Source organism: Rhinopithecus roxellana, chromosome 6 (assembly GCF_007565055.1).
Source record: "Rhinopithecus roxellana isolate Shanxi Qingling chromosome 6, ASM756505v1, whole genome shotgun sequence".
In the NCBI taxonomy this organism is placed as follows: domain Eukaryota; kingdom Metazoa; phylum Chordata; class Mammalia; order Primates; family Cercopithecidae; genus Rhinopithecus; species Rhinopithecus roxellana.
Window position 1 is genome coordinate 21,562,981 of NC_044554.1, and position 15,648 is coordinate 21,578,628.

At 36.6% G+C, this 15,648-nt stretch overlaps 1 protein-coding gene across 4 annotated transcripts in view; it reads right to left on the reverse strand.

Annotated features, from left to right (window-relative positions):
• The window catches only part of CACNA2D1 (calcium voltage-gated channel auxiliary subunit alpha2delta 1), a 517,017-nt gene that overhangs the window by 192,498 nt on the left and 308,871 nt on the right, over positions 1-15,648 (reverse strand). For all 4 annotated transcript variants that reach the window (XR_004058100.1, XM_010387918.2, XM_030933213.1 and 1 more), the window contains exon 5: positions 665-706. Coding sequence is in view for 3 of the 4 variants with exons in the window: in XM_010387918.2 (XP_010386220.1) it covers positions 665-706 (42 nt within the window). In the remaining variant the exon portion in view is untranslated. The remainder of the gene's footprint in view (positions 1-664; positions 707-15,648) is intronic.

A 15,648-nucleotide genomic window follows, 5' to 3' on the forward strand; every position in this document is an offset into this window, starting at 1 on the left:
TATACACAGGCAATTTTTAAGAGTCAAACACAAGAATTTTAAAAAATTAAGTGTAACCTTTATTAGATAACTTTGAAAACGTTTTCACCATAACTAACTAATAAAATGTGTCCTCAATGTCTATCCAAATGTTGCAAAATTAGAAGTAACTGATTAGCACTAAAATAATCCATGTTTTCAAGTCATTTAAATATGCATATTAGAGTCATTTATTTAAAAAGTCATATGGAGCAACTACTTTGTTTCAGACTGTACAAGCAGGGCAGGTTGTTGCACAGCTTCTGGGGTGTCATTCATATTGCAGTTGAAGTAAATGGTTATCCCTGGTGTGTAAAGTTCAAGTCAAAGCAGATAGGCGTGGTGACCCTGGTGACCGGAGCCAGGATACAGAGATAGATGGGATTTGATAGCTATTTTCAGTATTGCTAATGGAGTCCAGAGTATCACAGTTGGTACAGTCGACTGTGGTCTGGAAACAGTGCAGTGAGGGTTCAGATCCAGAGACACACATGGAATTTTTACTTAGGAAGATGCCAAGAGTAAGTTGTTAACAATCTAACATTGTCTTAAAAACTAAGCCTGCTACCTCAATTTATTCTATAAGACCAATCATTTTACTATAATTAATTTTCTTGGAATTTAATGTAAAATATTTAATACTTACATCGAGATCATCCTTTGCATTGTAGTAGACAACTTCATTGCTCTACAAAAAAAAGAGAATGCTTTATTGATTTTAATAAAACCAATACTGTATCAAACATTGAATACATTTTGTGCATATTTCAAATAAACTCCTTGTAATCTTTCTTTCACAATATATTCCACAATGATCCATAAAGATTAGCCACTATTTTTCTAAGAACATATTAAAACAGTTTATCAGTGATGTTACATCTTGCATTGGGAAAAAGATCCCAGTATACGTCTGAGACCTATTTGTCAAGAAAAAATAAGTGAAAAATTCGTAAGTAAAATAAATTATACACGAACACATATATACACCAATATATTAATACACAATGAACAGGATAATTCAAGAAGCATGTAAGATACATGTCTTAATACTTTGTTGAAGCCATGATTTTTATATACATATACACACATGGAGTGTCAAAATGATTCTTGTGGAAATGTGCATCTATAAAATATTGGCAGAAATTTACTCATGAGTGTCAGATAAGAAATGATGAGCACCTGGGAATTCAGATAGTAAAAAATATCACATCATCTCACACGAACACTCTCATATTCTAGCAAAGTGGTGAATTAGCATTGGTTTTCTAGCAAGAGTAAATATATATGGATGACTCTGCTAGCCATCTGTGTTCCTGAAAAATACAATAAATATAAATTAGGGCTATAAACTATGTCACAAAGGAAAAATGGAAATGGATTAATAAAATGACTGTCAGGAATTTAAAACTCTTATTCTGTGTGTCTCTGAGGCTATTTCTATGCAGTGTAAAAATAATCCGCTTATACTGATTTCTCTGTCTTATTCCAAATTGATTGAAGATATAGTTCATCTTCCATATGTCTTCAAGCAATAAACTCACTATGATGTGAACACATATTTTCTCTGCCTCTTAAACATCCAAAAACATAGATGCTGTAAAATTTTATTAAAAGCATATAATACACAATTTTTAAAAAAGAAATTACTTGGGAAAAGTTCACTAAATTAGTGCTTCTCAAAGTGTATTCCCTTTCCCCACCCCCGCAAAAATCACTACTTCTTCAAGATATTAATGGATGTTATGCGGGCAAAAGCATTCCATGATCATATGACTTTAGAAAATAATAAAGTTAAAATTGTCTCTTTCCAGAAGAACTTCACAGAGACAATGTATGACTGTACATTATACATCTCCAAGAGGAAAATATATTGTGTTTTCTCAGTTTATTTATCACAGAAATCTGTCTGTTCTTGTTTGAGAAATATACCACAAGATTGAAACTCTAAAAATGTAGAGGTCTCTATGAAGACCAAACAAACCAAAAATGATATAAATATCAAAACATATGATTCATAAGAGACTGAAACCGATGAGTTTGAATTTCATTTAGAATAACTAAAAGTTTTACATTATTTAATTGATTTCCAAAAGAATTATTTAGTAGCTACAAATTTTAACATGCGTAAAACTTCTAATTCCTGAAACATTTCTTATAGCATTAGTTTCATAACAGTTAAAATAAAAAGCAGAGCTCATCACATGTACAAAGCAAGACAATCTTCTGAATCCACCTGAGACCCAAACCTAATTACTAGTTTATTGATCCTGCTTGTACCTCTGCAGTTTATACTTAGGAGACAATTTTCAATTTAAAATGTGGATTCTACGAAAAGTTAAAGCACTGAATAAGTTCATCTTCATTTTAGACTTTATTTTCTGCCATATGCTTGTTTATGTTAACCGAATGGGAACATGAAGAAAACAAGGTGAGGCTGCATTGAATTTCAAGCAGTTCAACATCGTCATTTTCAACAGATGCTCACTAATATTTATATGCACACACCGTTGTGCCAAGAAAGGCAAAAAATAAGTCAAACCTATCAACTCCTACTCTTCTGGTAAAATAATGGATACAGATCAGCTGTATAAAACAACCTATGTATGTAGGATTATACTTGGTTCATGGTACTAGAATTAATGGTTAGTAAAGGAAGTATTTCCTAGTAATAAAATATAAATAATCATTATTGATTAAGGCTAAGATTAAGAGTATTTCACCTAGTGTCAGAAGGGTTACAAGTATGATGTTTTAAGTGCCAGTATTGATATAAACTCAGTATTGATATAAACTAAGTATTTTGATTCCGTTAAGAGCTATGCATGAAACTAAAATTAAGTAAAATTAAGAATTAAAAATATCTAAATTTATTTGAGAATTTCCAAATGTTTTTTCCCCCCTTTTTTTTTGTGTACGACATTCTACAAAACTTGTTACTTATCTCTTCTTTCAGAAACTATATTATGAGGATCCATGGTATAATGATGAGCACTCTCAACTCTGAAACTCTATGTTGCTTTTAAAGCTGTAATTGTAAAGGTGCATTTCAAAGTTTACTTAAGTATTATGAATTTGTACAAGACTTTCTGGATTCTGAATTGCACATAATTCCAAATGCTGAGTTTTTAAGTAAACTGAAGAAACCAATATATATTAGTCATAAAATTATATTGCATGTCAAACATCCATATTCAACCATACTCATCCATACGCCTTTCTTGTAACTAAGTATTTGACATTTCCTTTTTTTATTTTTTATTTTTTCTTTTGAGATGGAGTCTCACTCTATCACCCAGGCTGGAGTGCAATGGCACGATCTCGGCTCACTGCAAATTCTGCCTCCCAGGTTCAAGCAATTCTCCTGCTTCAGCCTCCCAAATAGCTGGGATTGCAAGCATTTGCCAACACACCTGGCTATTATTATTATTATTATTATTATTATTATTATTAGAGATCGTGTTTCATCATGTTGATCAGGCTGGTCTCGAACCCCTCACCTCAAGTGATTGGCACGCCTCCACCACCCAAAGTGTTGGGATTACAGGCGTGAGCCACTGTGCCCGGACTTGACATTTCCATTTTAAAAGAGTTCTTTCTCAATATGTCATTCATTTACATGGTCAAAATATCAATGAAAAAAAAAAAACAAAACTGACTTTTTATAGAAAACAACAAAATGAGAAAGCACTTACTCAAATATGCGAGCTTAGACAGGTTGTCACATTTTAAGAAGAGAACATAGACCTTAGTGGAATATGCAACCAATTATGTCCAATACCTTAAAACTAAATTTCTTCTTCACCCAAAAATGGGATATTGCTTTTGGCTTAGGAGCATTTTTATAAACCTCATATGATAAATATGTTTTTCTTTCTCAAACTCCAAATTTTCATTCATAGCATATACAATTCATTATTCCCTTATTTCATGAAACAGAAAAGCTCACTTGATCAATTTTAAAAAGAATACATTTATACAGGGCATCATGAGTTGAAGAAACTAACTCTGCATCTCCTCTGTCAACCAAATTCACCTTTTCGGAATATGATATTAAAATAAATGCCAAACATTCAAAGAACACTTAATTTATACCACCACATAAAAATAATTTCCACGTCTCAGCTCATCATATTTTCTTATTTAAAAAAAAAAAATGCAATTGGCAGGGCGTGGTGGCTCACGCCTGTAGTCCCAGCACTTTGGGAGGTTGAGGCAGGCAGATCACGAGGTCAGGAGATTGAGACCATCCTGGTTAACACGATGAAACCCTGTCTCTACTAAAAAATACAAAAAACTGGCTAGGCATGGTGGCGGACGCCTATGGTCCTGGCTACTTAGGAGGCTGAGGCAGGAGAATGGCGTGAGCCCGGAAGGTGGAGTTTGCAGTGAGCCAAGATAGCTTCATTGCACTCCAGCACAGGCGACAGAATCAGACTCTCAAAAAAAAAAAAAAAAAAAAAAATGCAATTACTCGTTTGTGATTTTTGTTTGGAGGATTTCAGAATTATTTGGCTCAGAAACAATTTCAACTATAATTTTGAGAAAAATCGTATTTTGGAGAAGCAGTCATTCTCTTTCATATCAATTCATTCATCGCTATCTTTTTGCCATTTATAAATGTATTAAGATATGTGCAGCTATGTTAACTAAATCAGTCTTTCACTAGGAATTACTCAAATCACTCAGTCACCAAAATATATTCAGAACCAATCTTAACAGGATTGGGATAAAGGACAATTCTTAGGAATAAAAGACGATTCACACTGAATCAACCAAATTATGTTCTGATGCTTTTACAGACATGAGTTTTACTTAAAATGAATTCTGTGCTAATAGAAAATTAGGGGAGGAAATAAAAAAAAAAAAGTTAAATGCCTTAAGTGGATAAAATTAAAGGAGAAGAGGAAAAAGTCTCAGCTGAATTCTTTCTCCCTTAATCCAGTCTCCTGTTCCTATCCCACTTAGACTTTGTACAGGGAGATTTTCGGGCTTCCACATCAATCGAGGGAGCCACATCCCACTCATTGAACAATTGCTTTGGCAACCTTCTCCGTGCTAAGTACTGGAAAAACAAAGATGAATCAAATCTACACCCTGACCACAGGGAGCAAGTGTTCACCCTACAACTCGTCTGTGGCAAAGAGCTGACCTCCTGTATATGAAAAATATCTCATTATGGTTGGATGACATGACTACATAAACTAAAACTTTCTCAGTTTTCAAAATAGTTGAGAATTAAGAATTTAAGATAGTCAAGACTTTGCCCCTCTGTTGATAAGTTTGAGCATGTGTGTGTTTCTTTCTTAATCATTTCCCTGTCTTATTACTAAAAATTCCCTCGGTCCCTTCTCCAGAAAGTACGGTTATACCAGTATCATTTAATACTTTAATTAAAACTATGGCATATAAACTAATTACCATAGGCACAAATGATAGAGTAATCTTGTTTCTCTATTATCCTTCATCCTAAATGTCTTTATGCAAATTATTAAACAACATCATGTTGGAAAGGTATTTCACACTCAAACACACAGGTTTTCAGTGGATTTCAAGGCATTATGTGCAGTATGATAGAATAAAGTCAGCAACAGCCTCAAACTAGATTCAGGGATTAAGCCTTTGGAGAGCTATTTTTCATAATTTAAGCACCACCAGATGACAAGAACAAATTGTTTTGTTTCTGATTTTTAACCATGCAGTTTAGTTATTTATTATCTCCTTGAAACAAATTTGCCCAAATGGTCCATGCTAATATAATACTGCTGCTTACTGAAATTTAAAACATCCCCTAGCAAGTTGAGAGATAAATTACTTTAGTACCACATTGTCTATTGGGAGTCAAAATTAAATCTGAGCAAAACAGAACTTTCCATCTTAAAAATGTATATTGTGAGTGACAGCTCCTTGCATGCCACTTGCCCACAAATGTGGGCCTCTGATGAATAGTTTATGTTAAAAATCTGACACAGACATGCAAAGCTTCCCTATGGAACTAACATGTTGCCAGGAAAAAGGCTTAAATATTGCAACTGAAAATTAAGATTTTATAATCAACAATTAAAATATATGACACATTCAAAATTCAAATAGAGACTAACTTCCTGTCCAATCTACTAATTCTCTTTTCTTGGCTATACTCAGCTCTGCACATCATTCACAGCCTGACAAATTTTGGGCAACTGTCCTGTCTGCTAAAGTCACTTTTACAAAATATTGCAATCTTATTGTCATTTTTATCACTCCTGAGTTCCAGATATGAAGTCAATTGGTTAAACATTGTAGAGACACTTCATTAAAAATAAGTTACGTTAATGATTCATGCCCCAACATCTACACTGTTTAGCTAAAATCATTTATAACTCAAATTTTCTGGAAATACATTTGTAGCAATTTGACTTACTAACCACTGCTATTTTGTCCATATCAACTGTTGTACATGGGATGAGTTCAATCAACAGCACTGTAACACTGTTACAGAATAAAGAACTTAGGAACATGTATGTATGTGTGGCTGTGTGTGTGTGTCAGTGGCAAGGAGGGACATGAATGTGAGTGAATCACTTTCAAGACAGTGGTCCAGGAAAAAAAGTAGTTTTTTCCTGTCATTATATTTGTTTGAAGTTTGGAAAACATGAACATATTGAGAAAGCACGTAATTTAGAAGATGAAAAGAAAAAATAAAAATGGGCACAGGTCCATCTAGAGATCAGTATTACCATATAACTGAACTGAAGATGTGATAAACCTGCATTCATATTATGTGACAAGAGACAATAAGATAACTGATTTAAAGTGTTAAGTACAGTGCATGGCATACAATATATGCCCCATAATTGTTAACTACTTTATATATATGAAAAATATCAGGAATATACATCCACAGAATTTATCTATTAACTTTAGTTAATACCTACTTATACATGAAGTAATGTAAATTATAATTTTATTTTCTTAGATCAGTTAGGATGCAATGTGTCTATTTAAAGTATTATCTTCAAAGATTCCACATAGCAGAGTGGAGAAGAAATAAAATTACTAGTTGTTGTTATGCTTTTTAATCTGATACACCAAATGAGATGATTTATACCAAAGCCTAATGCAAATGGTAATTAATTGGAGGGGAAAGGGCTTATATGCATCCTGTCCACCAAATGCGTTGCTGTGCTCCAGACCTGTGTGATTCCGTACTCTTCCGTCTCTACATGTACACCTCCACATATCAATCATCATTCATTACCGCCTACAGAAACTTTCAGCTTGAATTAACCTAAAAGTTTGCTTGTCCATCCCAACATTCAAACTGCCCAATCTTGCTGAAGAAAATTACACACCAGTAAATCAGGAGTTTTTATGTTTTAAAAACTGTAACAAACATGTAGGGTTGTTTGGTAAAACGTTTTTCTATTCAGAAATCCTACAGCTTTTCAGAAACTGTTTATTCACCCAGTCTAATCATGTGATTCTGTCTGGCTAGTAAATCACATCACCCTACTTCTCTGATGACAGAAATTAACAAGTACCTAAATATATTCAATAACTGTATTCTTTGGGTGTAATAGGTCTAGGCGTAGTTATAGTTGTAAAAGTTGAGCCGGTTACAGCCTGAATCCTTGAGGCTTCCTTCATCTCTTGGCTTCATGGTTACAGGACAAATCATTTAATTTTCTTAAGCTAGTAAGAATCTGGCTTCTAACACAATCGATAGTACTGATACTAATAGCATACTTTCTAAAATATTTTATTTGAAACTGATTTTCTATTACTAATAATATTATTTGCTTAAAGTTTAATTTTTATTTGTAGCTTTATGAGAATTTCAGTGTTCTAGAACTAACTCCTAAATCTGTGTCCTGGATGCTAGCCCCTGCTGATTCATTAAGAATTCCATTTCTTCTTCATCCCCTTTTTCTCCCTTGTGTATCCATCTTTTATTTAATCCCATTAAGGTAATTTGCAAAATGCAACTAAGAGAATTTGTGGAATAAAAACTAAGATGTGTTCTGGCATGAAATATTTTTCACCTAAAATTTAAAATTCTAGCAGAAGGTTAAGAAAATATATCAAAGAAGCCAAGTTCAATGTTTCCTTAGCTCCCATATAAGTACAAACCATTTTAATATTTTTCTAACATTTTTCTTTTTTTTTTTTTTTTTTTTTTTTTTTTTTATTATACTTTAAGTTCTAGGGTACATGTGCATAACGTGCAGGTTTGTTACATATGTATACTTATGCCATGTTGGTGTGCTGCACACATCAACTCGTCAGCACCCATCAATTCATCATTTATATCATGTATAACTCCCCAATGCAATCCCTCCCTCCTCCCCCCTCCCCCCTCCCCATGATAGACCCCAGTGTGTGATGTTCCCCTTCCCGAGTCCAAGTGATCTCATTGTTCAGTTCCCACCTATGAGTGAGAACATGCGGTGTTTGGTTTTCTCTTCTTGTGATAGTTTGCTAAGAATGATGGTTTCCAGCTGCATCCATGTCCCTACAAAGGACGCAAACTCATCCTTTTTTATGGCTGCATAGTATTCCATGGTGTATATGTGCCACATTTTCTTAATCCAGTCTGTCACAGATGGACATTTGGGTTGATTCCAAGTCTTTGCTATTGTGAATAGTGCCGCAATAAACATACGTGTACATGTGTCTTTGTAGTAGACTAATTTATAATCCTTTGGGTATATACCCAGTAGTGGGATGGCTGGGTCATATGGTACATCTAGTTCTAGATCCTTGAGGAATTGCCATACTGTTTTCCATAATGGTTGAACTAGTTTACAATCCCACCAACAGTGTAAAAGTGTTCCTATTTCTCCACATCCTCTCCAACACCTGTTGTTTCCTGACTTCTTAATGATTGCCATTCTAACTGGTGTGAGATGGTATCTCATTGTGGTTTTGATTTGCATTTCTCTGATGGCCAGTGATGATGAGCATTTTTTCATGTGTCTGTTGGCTGTATGAATATCTTCTTTTGAGAAATGTCTGTTCATATCCTTTCCCCACTTTTTGATGGGGTTGTTTGTTTTTTTCTCGTATATTTGTTTGAGTTCTTTGTAGATTCTGGATATTAGCCCTTTGTCAGATGAGTAGGTTGCAAAAATTTTCTCCCATTCTGTAGGTTGCCTGTTCACTCTGATGGTAGATTCTTTTGCTGTGCAAAAGCTCTTTAGTTTAATTAGATCCCATTTGTCAATTTTGGCTTTTGCTGCCGTTGCTTTTGGTGTTTTAGACATGAAGTCCTTGCCCATGCCTATGTCCTGAATGGTACTACCTAGATTTTCTTCTAGGGTTTTTATGGTATTAGGTCTAACATTTAAGTCTCTAATCCATCTTGAATTAATCTTCGTATAAGGGGTAAGGAAAGGATCCAGTTTCAGCTTTCTACTTATGGCTAGCCAATTTTCCCAGCACCATTTATTAAATAGGGAATCCTTTCCCCATTTCTTGTTTCTCTCAGGTTTGTCAAAGATCAGATGGCTGTAGATGTGCGGTATTATTTCTGAGGACTCTGTTCTGTTCCATTGGTCTATATCTCTGTTTTGGTACCAGTACCATGCTGTTTTGGTTACTGTAGCCTTGTAGTATAGTTTGAAGTCAGGTAGCGTGACGCCTCCAGCTTTGTCCTTTTGACTTAGGATTGTCTTGGCAATGCGGGCTCTTTTTTGGTTCCATATGAACTTTAAAGCAGTTTTTTCCAATTCCGTGAAGAAAGTCATTGGTAGCTTGATGGGGATGGCATTGAATCTATAAATAACCTTGGGGAGTATGGCCATTTTCACGATATTGATTCTTCCTATCCATGAGCATGGTATGTTCTTCCATTTGTTTGTGTCCTCTTTGATTTCACTGAGCAGTGGTTTGTAGTTCTCCTTGAAGAGGTCCTTTACATCCCTTGTAAGCTGGATTCCTAGGTATTTTATTCTCTTTGAAGCAATTGTGAATGGAAGTTCATTCCTGATTTGGCTCTCTGCTTGTCTGTTGCTGGTGTATAAGAATGCTTGTGATTTTTGCACATTAATTTTGTATCCTGAGACTTTGCTGAAGTTGCTTATCAGCTTAAGGAGATTTTGGGCTGAGACGATGGGGTTTTCTAAATATACAATCATGTCATCTGCAAACAGGGACAATTTGACTTCTTCTTTTCCTAACTGGATACCCTTGATTTCTTTCTCTTGCCTGATTGCCCTAGCCAGAACTTCTAACACTATGTTGAATAGGAGTGGTGAGAGAGGGCATCCCTGTCTTGTGCCAGTTTTCAAAGGGAATTTTTCCAGTTTTTGCCCATTCATTATGATATTAGCTGTGGGTTTGTCATAAATAGCTCTGATTATTTTGAGGTACGTTCCATCAATACCAAATTTATTGAGCGTTTTTAGCATGAAGGGCTGTTGAATTTTGTCAAAAGCCTTTTCTGCATCTATTGAGACAATCATGTGGTTCTTGTCTTTGGTTCTGTTTATATGCTGGATTACGTTTATTGATTTGCGAATGTTGAACCAGCCTTGCATCCCAGGGATGAAGCCCACTTGATCATGGTGGATAAGCTTTTTGATGTGCTGCTGAATCCGGTTTGCCAGTATTTTATTGAGGATTTTTGCATCAATGTTCATCAGGGATATTGGTCTAAAATTCTCTTTTTTTGTTGTGTCTCTGCCAGGCTTTGGTATCAGGATGATGTTGGCCTCATAAAATGAGTTAGGGAGGATTCCCTCTTTTTCTATTGATTGGAATAGTTTCAGAAGGAATGGTACCAGCTCCTCCTTGTACCTCTGGTAGAATTCAGCTGTGAATCCATCTGGTCCTGGACTTTTTTTGGTGGGTAGGCTATTAATTGTTGCCTCAATTTCAGAGCCTGCTATTGGTCTATTCAGGGATTCAACTTCTTCCTGGTTTAGCCTTGGGAGAGTGTAAGTGTCCAGGAAATTATCCATTTCTTCTAGATTTTCTAGTTGATTTGCGTAGAGGCGTTTATAGTATTCTCTGATGGTAGTTTGTATTTCTGTGGGGTCAGTGGTGATATCCCCTTTATCATTTTTTATTGCATCTATTTGATTCCTCTCTCTTTTTTTCTTTATTAGCCTTGCTAGCGGTCTGTCAATTTTGTTGATCTTTTCAAAAAACCAACTCCTGGATTCATTGATTTTTTGGAGGGTTTTTTGTGTCTCTATCTCCTTCAGTTCTGCTCTGATCTTAGTTATTTCTTGCCTTCTGCTAGCTTTTGAATGTGATTGCTCTTGCTTCTCTAGTTCTTTTAATTGTGATGTTAGAGTGTCAATTTTAGATCTTTCCTGCTTTCTCTTGTGGGCATTTAGTGCTATAAATTTCCCTCTACACACTGCTTTAAATGTGTCCCAGAGATTCTGGTATGTTGTATCTTTGTTCTCATTGGTTTCAAAGAACATCTTTATTTCCGCTTTCATTTCGTTATGTACCCAGTAGTCATTCAGGAGCAGGTTGTTCAGTTTCCATGTAGTTGAGCGGTTTTGATTGAGTTTCTTAGTCCTGAGTTCTAGTTTGATTGCACTGTGGTCTGAGAGACAGTTTGTTATAATTTCTGTTCTTTTACATTTGCTGAGGAGTACTTTACTTCCAATTATGTGGTCAATTTTGGAATAAGTGCGATGTGGTGCTGAGAAGAATGTATATTCTGTTGATTTGGGGTGGAGAGTTCTATAGATGTCTATTAGGTCCGCTTGGTGCAGAGATGAGTTCAATTCCTGGATATCCTTGTTAACTTTCTGTCTCGTTGATCTGTCTAATGTTGACAGCGGAGTGTTGAAGTCCCCCATTATTATTGTATGGGAGTCTAAGTCTCTTTGTAAGTCTCTAAGGACTTGCTTTATGAATCTGGGTGCTCCTGTATTGGGTGCATATATATTTAGGAGAGTTAGCTCTTCCTGTTGAATTGATCCCTTTACCATTATGTAATGGCCTTCTTTGTCTCTTTTGATCTTTGATGGTTTAAAGTCTGTTTTATCAGAGACTAGGATTGCAACCCCTGCTTTTTTTTGTTCTCCATTTGCTTGGTAGATCTTCCTCCATCCCTTTATTTTGAGCCTATGTATGTCTCTGCATGTGAGATGGGTCTCCTGAATACAGCAGACTGATGGGTCTTGACTCTTTATCCAGTTTGCCAGTCTGTGTCTTTTAATTGGAGCATTTAGTCCATTAACATTTAAGGTTAATATTGTTATGTGTGAACTTGATCCTGCCATTATGATATTAACTGGTTATTTTGCTCGTTAGTTGATGCAGTTTCTTCCTAGCCTCGATGGTCTTTACATTTTGCCAAGTTTTTGCGATGGCTGGTACCGGTTGTTCCTTTCCATGTTTAGGGCTTCCTTCAGGGTCTCTTGTAAGGCAGGCCTGGTGGTGACAAAATCTCTAAGCATTTGCTTATCTGTAAAGGATTTTATTTCTCCTTCACTTATGAAACTTAGTTTGGCTGGATATGAAATTCTGGGTTTAAAATTCTTTTCTTTAAGAACGTTGAATATTGGCCCCCACTCTCTTCTGGCTTGTAGAGTTTCTGCCGAGAGATCTGCTGTTAGTCTGATGGGCTTCCCTTTGTGGGTGACCCGACCTTTCTCTCTGGCTGCCCTTAAGATTTTTTCCTTCATTTCAACTTTGGTGAATCTGGCAATTATGTGTCTTGGAGTTGCTCTTCTGGAGGAGTATCTTTGTGGCGTTCTCTGTATTTCCTGAATTTGAATGTTGGCCTGCCCTACTAGGTTGGGGAAGTTCTCCTGGATGATATCCTGAAGAGTGTTTTCCAACTTGGTTCCATTTTCCCCCTCACTTTCAGGCACCCCAATCAGACGTAGATTTGGTCTTTTTACGTAATCCCATACTTCTTGCAGGCTTTGCTCATTTCTTTTTCTTCTTTTTTCTTTTGGTTTCTCTTCTCGCTTCATTTCATTCATTTGATCTTCAATCGCTGATACTCTTTCTTCCAGTTGATCGAGTCGGTTACTGAAGCTTGTGCATTTGTCACGTATTTCTCGTGTCATGGTTTTCATCTCTGTCATTTCGTTTATGATCTTCTCTGCATTAATGAGTCTAGCTGTCAATTCTTCCACTCTTTTCTCAAGATTTTTAGTTTCTTTGCGCTGGGTACTTAATTCCTCCTTTAGCTCTGATAAGTTTGATGGACTGAAGCCTTCTTCTCTCCTCTCGTCCAAGTCATTCTCTGACCAGCTTTGATCCGTTGCTGGTGATGGGCTGCGCTCCTTTGCAGGGGGAGATGCGCTCTTATTTTTTGAATTTCCAGCTTTTCTGCCCTGCTTCTTCCCCATCTTTGTGGTTTTATCTGTCTCTGGTCTTTGATGGTGGTGACGAACTGATGGGGTTTTGGTATAGGTGTCCTTCCTGTTTGATAGTTTTCCTTCTGACAGTCAGAAGGACTCTCTGTTGGTCTGTTGGAGATTGCTTGAGGTCCACTCCAGACCCTGTTTGCCTGGGTATCAGCAGCAGAGGTTGCCGAAGATAGAATATTGCTGAACAGCGAGTGTACCTGTCTGATTCTTCCTTTGGAAGTGTCCTCTCAGGGGTGTACTCCACCCTGTGAGGTGTGGGGTGTCAGACTGCCCCTAGTGGGGGATTTCTCCCAGCTAGGCTACTCAGGGGTCAGGGACACACCTGAGCAGGCAGTCTGTCCTTCTCAGATCTCAACCTCCGCGTTGGGAGATCCGCGGCTCTCCCCAAAGCTGTCAGACAGAGTCGTTCGCGTCTGCACCGGCTCCCGCTACTTCCCCTGTTGGTCTTCAGCTGTGCGCTGTCCCCAGAGGTGGAGACTACAGAGACAGGCAGGCTTCCTTGAGCTGCTGTGAGCTCCACCCAGTTCGAGCTTCCCAGCGGCTTTGTTTACCTACTTAAGCCTCAGCAATGGCGGGCGCCCCTCCCCCAGCCTCGCTGCTGCCTTGCGGATAGATCGCGGCAGACTGCTGTGTTAGCAGTGAGGGAGGCTTCGTGGGCGTGGGACCCTCCCGGCCAGGTGTGGGATATATTCTCCTGGAATGCCTGTATGCTTACAGCGCAGTATTGGGGTGGGAGTTACCCGATTTTCCAGGTGTTGTGTGTCTCAGTTCCCCTGGCTAGGAAAACGGATCCCCTTCCCCCTTGCGCTTCCAGGTGAGGCGATGCCTCGCCCTGCTTCAGCTCTCGCTGGTCAGGCTGCAGCAGCTGACCAGCACCGATTGTCCGGCACTCCCTAGTGAGATGACCCCAGTACCTCAGTTGAAAATGCAGAAATCACCGGTCTTCTGTGTCGCTCGCGCTGGGAGTTGGAGACTGGAGTTGTTCCTATTCGGCCATCTTGGTCCGCCCCCCATTTTTCTAACATTTTTCTAATGAACTAAAGGTCAAAAATCACCTACTGCCAACTTAATATTTTGTAAGTCGTATATCAGTAATCATTACCATTTTTTAAATGATGGATCATTTTTTACATCAACTCTTCACTAGCCTTTAAAATTAGTTGCATAATAAAAAGTCAAAATAAGTCTACATTTTGATTGTACGCTTGAATATCAGAGTTTTATTTAAAAAGGTTAAAGTAAAATGATTTTGCTAGTGTGATTCAATAATGTATGGATTATATTGAAACATAATCTGTTCCTTCTTTGAATTTTCAGCATTCTTTCATAAGGATAAATAAGCATTGAGCTTTGTACACATGCTCAGCCTGATTTATGTTAGAAACCTAAACACATGTTTTTTGAGACCCTGATTACTAAAGGTAACCCAGTGAGTTAAATATTCTCAATGTCAATTTTATGTATTGAAAAGCTAAGACTAGCAACAGTAAAACTGGTCTTCTTATCCCCAATCAAATACTTATACCTCCTGTGTACTACTACTATGAATGCAGGCAGGACCTACATCTTAGAGACAGTGAATTATATATGTGTGTATATATATGTATATGTACATATGTATATATAAAGTACATATATAAATTTTATATATACACACATACATACACACACATTCTGTATATATATTATACACACACAATTATATATACACATACATATATATACCTATATGTACTAGGTATATATATATACACACATATATACCTATACGTATTAGGTAAACTATTTAGAGTTTACCTAATAGTTAATTTAGGTAACTATTTAGAGTTTACCTAATAGTTAATCTTTGAGACACATTCATTCATTTTATCCATTCTTTTAACTTTGTCTTACAATCTACACTAAAATATAAATTTAAAATTATTAATTTATTTAGCTTACTGGAAGAACAACAAAACTAGAAAATAATTTTGGCCTTTTGTAAGCTTGCTTCTGTTACTTTTACCACATATCACTTTACATTTCTTCATCAGGTATTTTCCATTGCTTAATTGTAATATTTTAGTCTGCTCATTCTTTTAAGTTGCCATTATGGTGCCTGTAAATTAAAGTATCACTTCATAAGTTGTCCAGCACATTAACCAATCTACAAGCCAAAGACATCTAAGAGAAGTAGTCACAGTGAAACATAGTAGATCCATGTGTCCTTACTATGTTTAATAACCTAACTGCAAAAATACTCATGTACTAGCGCCCAGAGCTGTACTATCATGCTGGTGACACAAATGGAAATATCTCCCTAGAG